This window comes from Lepisma saccharinum, chromosome 30 (assembly GCF_977018435.1).
Source record: "Lepisma saccharinum chromosome 30, izLepSacc3.1, whole genome shotgun sequence".
Lineage (NCBI taxonomy): Eukaryota > Metazoa > Arthropoda > Insecta > Zygentoma > Lepismatidae > Lepisma > Lepisma saccharinum.
Window position 1 is genome coordinate 16,888,451 of NC_139258.1, and position 10,377 is coordinate 16,898,827.

A 10,377-nucleotide genomic window follows, 5' to 3' on the forward strand; every position below is an offset into this window, starting at 1 on the left:
GCATTATGTCACCTCTATCATGTGTAGTCTTGTTTTTTTTAGACACTGAAAGGGAAAGTGCCTATTCTGGTGCATTCAGGTTGTGTACTTATTGCTTGTCACTTAAGAGCTGAGACATGAATGAGTAGGAGACTTCACACGATAAACAGCACTCCCCTTTAGAACTAGTTTTGTGCTGTGAAGGCTAAATTAGTTCTAATGTAGTTTGAATTAGCAGTTTAGTAACAACTTATTTGAAATAGGACTCCAATGTTAATTTCAGTTCATATCAAAATTCCCCATTTAACTACATGCCATAGCTCATCCATATATTGAGTGTACAATTGAAGTTTTCTTTACCATTTACTATACTTATATGCAGTGATCAGAATGCTACATTTTATAAGTAGCTTCGCTACAACTACAGCTGCTCTTCCAAAATGTAGCTTCGCTACAGCTACAACTACATTTACCAAAAAGTAGCTCGCTACGCTACTCCTGTTCGCTACTTCGCTACTTTTGCGCTACTTCTGTATTAAAAACTTAACCAACTATATGGCTATTCAAAAGAAGCCCTAGTATGATAGTTGTACGTACTGAAAAATAGATTCTGTTATTTATTACCATGATTCCCTTCATTCTATAATTTTTATAGCAGTGTTACTTCAGTTACATAATTTTAATAAAGTGTTTGAGAATAAAGTACTTTTGTAAGTGGCATATCAATTCAAAAAACTAGGTCTTACACGTATCCGTGATGTTCTGATTGTCATTTGAAAAATATTTATGTGACAGACTTCTTTTTAAAATTAATTGGAAGAATATCACATGTATCGAAATTAACTAGAACTTGTTGCACAAAATGCGAATAAGATAAAAATGTGATATGTAGCAATTTAATCTTCTTAACTTAAACAGAATGTTATTTGGGGGATGGCGGATATTTGCTCGAACCTTGAGGATAGCTGGGGGATGCTTCTAATGGTATAAATGAGAAACAGGTGGAACAATGCTTTACGTAAGTCTTTCTGTTGAAAATGCTTCCCCGAAGACACAGTGGAAATTGTAATTGTCACCTTGTATTCAAATTGCCCCAGGTTCGATACCTGGCGGAGGGCACATGGTGGTTCGTATCAGCCTCGATCAGCTGATTTGTGCATAAAGTGGACTCAAAACAAACACTAGTTGGGAAGATGGGATCCTCCTGCTCCTCCATTCCCCACTCATCATTCTTCCCCATTCTCACAATTAGCCAAAAGTAGCAGAAAACGGCCTTAGATAAGAAAATAACTAAATAAACAATGCATCCTCGTTGCCATGATTAGAAAAAGTTACAGGAAAGGGACGCAAAAGTAGGAAAAATACATAAATTTGAAAACTGTGTATTTTAACAAAAAAATGTCATTTCTGCAGGAAAGTCAATAACTTGTACGTTTTTTTTTACAATATGATAAAATATATTGAGGAAACTGATGTGTAAACCCGAGTGTTCTAAACATATTGTAATTTTCAAATTTGCGAAGAAATATCATGACCAAAATAATTGTAATTCCAGAAACAATCGTTCTTGTAACAATAATTTCCTGCCGGTGTGATCCTATACACTGACAATGATCAATGCTGTTAACGTACTGAACCATTGATTGCTGGCACTATTGCTTTGTCAGATTAGTAGAAAATGGATCGCCCGTTTTTGCACTGTAAGTTGTGTTTTACACAGTAATTATCGATATTTTGCTGTCTGTTATGCCATCAATATCCACAGGATTTGTTACAGGGGTGGCACAAACGGGGCATTTTTTCCTGGCAGTGTAGCAAATGCGGCATGATTCTCCCCAAAATAGCGATGCAGCTAAAATAAATGGCTATTAGCCTGAATATATTCATATAGGCCAGTTAGTTATCTGGATATTAGAATTATTCAGATGCTAATGAAAAAATTACGCAGCTATTTATAATCTGCGATATAAAGATATTTATAATCTAGATTATCTGTATTTGCATGTAATGGACTTTGTCTTTTTGAGTCTCTTGCAAAAGTAAGCAATATTGTCATTTATTTTTGACGCCGTTGCCACATAAAAAAATTTCCTCAAAATGCTGAGTAAAAATATAGCTGTAGCGAAATTTTCGCTACAACTACAGGAATTTTGTAGCTTCGCTACCGCTACAACTACAATTTAAAAAATGTAGTGCCGCTACAGCTACCGCTACAAATTTTGTAGCTAGCTACAGTAGCGCGCTACTTCCGACCACTGCTTATATGGTAGTAGCTGCTAAAGATAATCAGTGCCATAATTATACTCATTCATATCTCTTCAATCTAAAGTACAGAACTGTGTGTCTTTCACAACAGGTCCTAGAAGAAAAATACCACACCAGAAAGTATAATTTTATTAAATTAGCTCCAGGTAACATGGAATTAAATGTAAAAGAATCCTAAATACACAATAACCTTAATTCTCATCCAGGCAACAATTTCCCACTGCACCTTTTATAATGCAGGGTGATTCATATAAAACTGACACTTTTCATTATCAACGTATGTGAGCAAGAATAGCAAATTGTTACAGTTTCTGAAATATAGCATACATTGGATGCTAAAAATATCCTCCCCCTTCCTAAAGGTACAGTTGATTGCAGTATGTTCATTCTCATTACCAGTGATTTTATTTGTTATGTTCTCCTTCAATTCATCCAATGACCGAGGGTGTGTACCGTACAGTATCCCTAAACCCTGAAAGGGTTAAGTGGGGTACAATTTGTACCCCAACTTATTTTCTATAATTTTGTGTTGTCTCTTCAGTCTACCTGTAAAATATTTATAAAATCATTGTTATAGACTTTTAATGCACGTAGGAGGCTTCACGAAACTCGAATACCTGAGCTAATTTTTATACATGAATGAATACAGCTGTACCTTGAAACACGTAACTTCCTTACAGTCAGTAATGGTTTTCTCAGAAATTATATGAACAATGCAGTTGAAACATTTTTGAACATGCTTATTACATTTGTGAACATTTCAATGTTCATTATTTTTGCAACTCTTTACACTTGAATGTTACTGTTTTTGTAGAATGTTCTTTGCAAATCAATTTGTAGCATGCAGAGCAGGTGGAATCAGTCTTTCTGTCCTTGGTTCTCGGGCAAATAGAACATCTCCCGTGTTTTCTTCAAGTTAGCTCACTCGATTCCATCTGTTGTCTTATTACTCCAGGTGTTACCACAGCTCTCATAACATGTGCATGTAGATTACGAGTAGTGTTTGGCAATATATCGTTCAGATGATATATATCGCGATATTGAAAAAATATCGTCCAGGCGATATCAACTAGACGATAAATCCTCACGATATTTTCACAACGTATATCATGCCAGTGATATATTGTCACAATATTTGGTGATATATATCATGTTGCCAATATATATCATCATGATATTTTGGTGATATATATCATGTCAGTGATATATTGTGACGATATTTTGCAATATATAGTCATGATTTTTGGTGATATATCATCATGATATTTCAGCAGTATATATTGTGTCAGCAATAAATCATTACGATATTGGCAATACATATCGTGAAGACGATATATCACTGATACCACGATACAAAAAAAAATATTGTATTGTCTGTGATATTTTCTTGACAGTATATTGCAATATCAAATTTCCAATACCGTCCATCCTAATTAGCAGTTTCAAGAAAGTTACAAAAATGTTACATGAAGTGCCAAGCAGGGTACTTTTCATACTTAGCAAAGAAATGTTTTTTTGTTTTTTTTAGCAGAAAATTATATTTTGTTTCAGATGAGTCTTTTATTGCTACATTTCTCAATTATTTAAAGTCGGCTATAAAAATTACCAACAAGCAAGAAATACTATGGTAAGAAATATTACAGAAAATTAGAGCTTGGGGACAAATTGTATTCCGATTGGCACTCTATGTGTTAAGATACTACCACCACGGAAAGGGAGTTTGGGGGTATCAAATCAGGTAATCTCGGTGGTCATAAATTTCATGAAATTATTTGGTCCTCAAAGAAACTTTCGATCAATGCAAATGACCCATTTGATGCATGGCATGTGGCAACATCTTGCTGAAAATATCTTGATGAACCTGTCATTCAGTTGCTCAACAAACACGAGGAAAGTTCGTAGCGTACACTTGCATCTTTACAAATGAGTCAGTGTGGTGACAATATCTACCAAATCTCGTACAGTTGTGCTTTTCAGATGTCATGAGTCATCTGAAACTAACACAGATGATCATGATTAGAGCCTGGATTTATAAGCGAATGCATATTTTTTTCCAGACTTTCTTCTTACCATTAAAAGGTTATACTTCATATTACATACCTTGATGAGCTATTTAACTAAGGTTGAAAGTGCTTATAAATGCTTATTTTATGATTTTGGTGTAAAATAGCATATTTTACTCAAATCTGTCATATTTCAATCACACTACGGCATTGGGATGACAAGATCAATGCTTCTAAATAGCTGCACGAGAGAAACGGCATCCTAGAAAAGATACAGTGCATCCATAATTATTTTTCCAAATTACCTGATATTATAACACAGTTGAAAGCTCGAAATAATCCATGGCAACATTCGCTTTCTCTCATTGATGGAATTTCAGTAACGTTGTCTTCAGAAACTCACGGTGTTGGTAAACTTTTGTCCGACGAGATTAGTCAGGAATTACTGAAAAATCCTGGTTACAAAACACTGTGCCATATTTATAAAAAGATTTCTGGCGAAGAAACAGACATTGAAGAGGAATTCACTGAAGAAGAACTGTGGTGTTTTTCACATGCGCCTGTGATGTCATGTTACGTGGAAAGAACATTTTCACTGTATAAATCATTCTTCACTGACAGACGCAGGAGCTTCACACAAGACAATCTCAGGATGACCTTCCTTACATACTGTAACAGCTATTGGTTGTCCAGCGAAAAGAATAGACTGTTGGGTATATGAGAACAGCGTTGCCGCTTGCCGCAGGGGCGAGTAACGGACCTGCTGGCAGTGAAAGTACAATACCAAACAAACGTGCGTGGCGCTTGAATCGCGGGTACGTACAAATTGAAGACATAAGTTCACGGTGAGCTATTATTAAAAACAAGAAACAAATTCACAAAATTACATAAACTGAAAGAATAATTCTTAATGAACTTACTTTTCTCTCACATGTCACTCCAGGGGGTTAATTCCTTCCATTGTAGAATCATCACCAGAATCATTTTCTTCTGTCAGATCATAACTCTCGCTGGAATCTTCACCCAAGTGGATTATTATCTGATCAACGTCATCCTGCAATTCATCTGCATTCCACATTTCCTTCTCTATGTCCATGACATGTTTTACGTAATTTTGCCAGTTTTCAACTGTTACTGTCTTAAATGATTCAGTAATTAAATTTTGAATGTCTTTAGTTTTGAATGTAGTGTTGTTACACCGCACATAATGCTTAACCTGTGACCACACAAGTTCAATAGGGTTCAGTTCGCAATGATATGGGGGCAAACGAAGCACCGTATGCCCCATCTGTTTTGCCATCTCATCGATCTTATACTTATCGTACTTAATTTTATGAATATTTGTAAGTTCCAGTAGATCTCTCCGTAAAATGTCGTCATCATAACGAATGCCATGAGATTTCAACCATTCTCTTAAATCATTCTTCTTCCACGAGGTTGTAGGCATTGGCTCTTGCTTGCGGCTACTATAAGAGGCATTGTCAACAACAATAACAGATCCCGGAGGGAGATTGGCGAGCAACTGTTCCCGAAAATACATCTCATACGTTTCTCCATGCATTTCATCATGGGCATCTGCTGTATTCTTTTTGCACTGAAACACAAGTTGGGCATTTTGCAGAAAACCGCGTTCGTTACCCGCATGCACTAAAGCGTATCGCGCTCCGCGAGATGTTGGATTTTTTTAAACCAGTGGAAAGACCTGCCAGAAACGCTTGTTTTGCAGTTGTAATTGTCTTGTCATTCCATTCATAATTGACTGAGTTTCCGGTGTTCACCCAGGATTCATCAGTGTAAACAATATTTCTATTTTCACGCCTAAACTTCCTAACCTCTCTTAAATATTTATGTCGAAGAGAAACTAAATCTTCTCTTTCCATTAACATGGATTTGTTGCCCCTTTTCTCATACGAAAAGCCAAGTTCTTTGAGAAAGACATGAAACGTTGATCTTTTAAAATTCGGTAATGTGGAGTCAGAATTAACAGCAACAAGAACAGAATTAAGTGTTGGGGGTTTGTTTTTAAAAAAGAATTCGTGAACTTTACGTCGCACAGCACTTCTGACAAAATCATTATATTTTACATTTCTACTTGTAATTGGCGATCTTTTCCTGGGTCGTTTCTTACCTGGTGTTTCAAGAGGACCTTGAGAAACCTCGCCCCGAATTTTATACACAGTAGCCCGAGAAACTCCAGTTGCTTTCGGCGTCTCGCTGGCTAACCAACTTACACTGCGATCCGGATTTTTCTGTTTTAAATAAACAAACATATTCATTACTATTTGCCTTTCTTTACGTTTGAGAACCTCACCACGCCTTCTCATCTTTACACTATTTTCCCTCATATTTCAGTATTAAAACCAACGGTTTTTTACAGCACAACACAACACAACCCAACGCTCAGATCCGCCACAGTCATTCCTCGTCGAAACCAACGGTCAGTCACCCTCTCCTTCCGTGAAATTTTGTCTACCGCGGTACTGGCTGAGGGGGTGTGGTGGAAAGCAGTCGACAACGCTGGGCTCGCCGTTCCCCTCCGTTCACGTGCCCCTGCACAAACAAAATTAAAAACACGCGCTGCTGGAAGAAAATTTTGCTGGTCTGAAAGCTTAACCAGTTCCAGAATAGCGTTTTACATTCGAAAGAAAAGCAAGTGTGTTCACCTTTGCGGTCAGTAGTGAAAACAAAATTTAAAAAGAGGGAGGATGTAGGGAAAGTAAAAGCCCATTTGAAGCAACAGTCTATTCTTTTCGCTGGACAATCTATATGAATAAGTTAAGAGATCTAATAAACAAATATTTTTTTCAGATTTTCCTGTATTTGTTTATGCTTTTTTTTTTTTTCATTTTTTGTGCTTATTAACTTGCTTATTTTACTGTTTGATTGTGCTTATAAATCCGGGCTCTAATCATGATGTATTCCTGTCGAAATAAAACTGGAAAGAAATGTGTAATGTGAATTACCATATATACTTAAGGAATACACTGTATATTGAACCTTTGGCAATACATACAGATAATTTATTTTCCAGGTTAGATAATGGTGAATTCGAACCATTGGAACTCACGCCGTTTTCATCGCCACCTGATCTCCCTGATGTGATGAAATCGCAAGAAACCAACGGCCAAGAACAATCCTCATGAGCATTTCGTCATTTTGTAACTTGTACAGCTGCTTCCATCAAAACTGTTTACTTCATGGGAAAATTGGTGTGCACATATTTAAAGAACAACAAAGAAAAATTAAACTTAACTTCAGAATCATTGAAGTGTTTTCAGGATAGTATTTATCTAAATTAATTGAAATAAGTTAGAAGCATTTTTTAAAATAACTTTCCTCCATTTGGTGTGTTGGATTACTAAATACGAACTGCATAGATCTGAACACAAATCTCTAGCAAAGCTACGCATTAAAATCGTATTAGACATAATATTTTTTGGATCACCTGTGCATTTGTGAATAGCGCCTAACTTTTTGTTCATTTTCTGTGGAGGAAAACAGACAAAATTAATGAAAATAGATGCCAGAAGACTAATGTATCATTTTTTTATATTTCATCCTCTCAATAAATCCTAAAATCTCAAAAAAGTCGTCATAGTTTTTGAGTTTGTTTAATTTGCGTTGCATTTGTATAATCAGTTTGAAAGTTTCAAATGTTGGATACGATACTTTATGAATGATAATTTTATTATGTGTAACTTTATTATGGAGTGAGATTTCAAGTAATGTAAAAAACAAAAAAAAATATTTTGTGCCGAAGTCTGTGTTGCTCAGGGTTTAAGGGTAAACCCTAAATTGTTCACTCATCTCTACCAACATGCAATTGTTAATTTATATACATATATAATACCATTTTGTGTCCTAGCAGACACCAATAAACATTATGAAAATTTGTTTTTGAATTATTTTTTTAAACTACTTAATGATGTGCATGTGTGTGTGTATGTATATATAAATATATATATATATATATATATATATATATATCTAAATGCCAATTAATTACCATCTTATGTTTTGCACCATATTTCAAAGAAAGAAAAGAACTGAACAAAACCTACATGCACCTTTGTTTTCATGTATATTTTCCAGCAGTTTTCAATGTGTATGAAGAAAATTTAAAATATTGTTGGCAAATTTTTATATGAATTTCAAATAATAAAAAAAATCCTCAGCATCAAATAGACAAGTGTGCTTGTTTGTCCTATAATTATTTCGTATAGATTTTCAACATGTGCGGAGTTTTGTACCTCTGTGTGACATACAGGAGCCTATGTTATCTATTACTTAGGAATGGTTCCCAGGATATTAAAATTCCAGGTAGGGAAACACAAATGAAACATCGCTGTTAGAGTACTCTTGCTCCCTCATACTTGTTCAAGTCACACTCGATTGTATACAATGGAATATCATTTTTATGTTACAATAATCGTACATATTTGCTAAAGACAATAAAAAAAACACAAACAGCATGATAAATAACACTTTAGGAGTTCTTCCAAGCTTTCGATTCAATCTCTGAATCATCATCAATGCTATCATAATCGAACACATACAATAAAACCTCATTAATCTGGACTAATGAAGGGGATAAGTTGACCGGATTAACTGAAATAACCTAAAAAAACATTAGAAAGTGCATTAAAACTCAGTTTATAGCAACAAAACACATTTATTATGATGTATATAAAGGGCATAGGCCTAAATACACTACACTATACTGTACAGTACAAAGTCTGCGGGAAACAGAATATCATCAGTGGTTGACTGCCTTTTCTTTGAGAAGTTCTCTTGTTGACTTCTAGCCACAATAAAACCTTGCATTCTGCTTTTTTATCCTTTTGCCCATCCGGATTAAGCAAAATCTGGCTTATCGCGGTCCGGATTAACAAGGTTTTACTGTATATAAAATGTAAAATATCCATCCTGGCAGTTTCAATCCACAATCATGTTTACACTAAGCCACATTTTAACATGGAGATGATGGCTATGTTCACTAAGTTTCAATTTCACTCAATTTTTGACTTCACGATCCATATTTGAGGGCCCACTGGTCGTGATGGCGAGTCGTGTAATTTTTTGCCCTGCATTCAAATATGTAACTAGAATTTTCCCACCAGGTACAGTTTTTCTGTGTCGGTTACTTACTGGAACTGAATTGTAACGTTCTTTATGGCCTGCCATGGGATGCTTTAACCGATATTTAACTCTCATGCGAGTTATGAATTTTTTCTTTTCAAGATGTATAGGTGGTGTGTTATGCTGAAATCAGGAAGTCAGATCTGTGTAGGTTTATGCATGTTCTTACATGTTCAATAGTTAAAGAGGAAAATATGGAGAATGGGGAATATGCCTTATATTCAAATATAGCAAATATAATTGGAATATTTGTGGAGACTTAAAGGTGATTGCCTTAAGCCTGCATCACACGGAACTGGATTTCCAGTAGGAATGCCCTAGTTGGTGCTGGACTGACTACCCATTTGCTAGTTTTCGCCTCACACGATACTTGTTACTTGTCCATAGACTTTTGTTCCCATAAGACATTGCGAGAGCAGACAATCTGTAAAGATGGACGAGCAATTTGAAGAATGTTGTAGGAGAATTACTGCTTTGTGCTTTTATTAAACATTAAAAGGTATATGGTAATCAATGTATACTGAACAAGCTTTTTAATGAACTGTGGTATGCATATTCATACATGAAATTTGCAGGATTCATTCAAAAAAAAAAAAAAACATTTAATACACTTGTAATAATAAGGATTTATATTTTCGGTTAATCATATTTGACACGTATACATCTCATCGCTTTGAATAAATACACAAAAACCCTGCTTGATGTAAAAATCTAAAAATATATTCGCATTCAGCAAGAATTATACTTCTAGATTCAGTTATTTTTGTTCATATGATAGAAAAAAAGTTCATTTTTGTAGACCAGTGCTGCGGTTATGTGTGTACTACTGGACTTCAACTGTAAACCACTGCCAACTTTAGCAAAGAAGCTCTCAATTCCGTACGTTATTTAGCAAACTCTTTGGTGTTTGAGAGAAATGCTCTCCCTGCTGCACTCTAATCCCTATACATAATACAGCAAAGTGGGGAACCTGCCCCTGTGGCAGAGAGGT

General features: G+C 35.3%; 1 protein-coding gene across 2 annotated transcripts in view; it reads left to right on the forward strand.

The window, feature by feature from the left end:
- The window catches only part of EloB (transcription elongation factor elongin B), a 33,171-nt gene extending 25,030 nt beyond the window's left edge, over positions 1-8,141 (forward strand). For both annotated transcript variants that reach the window (XM_083115098.1, XM_083115099.1), the window contains exon 4: positions 7,279-8,141. In XM_083115098.1, coding sequence (XP_082971224.1) covers positions 7,279-7,390 — 112 coding nt within the window. In that variant the 3' untranslated portion in view covers positions 7,391-8,141. The remainder of the gene's footprint in view (positions 1-7,278) is intronic.
- The last annotated feature ends 2,236 nt before the right edge of the window (positions 8,142-10,377 follow it).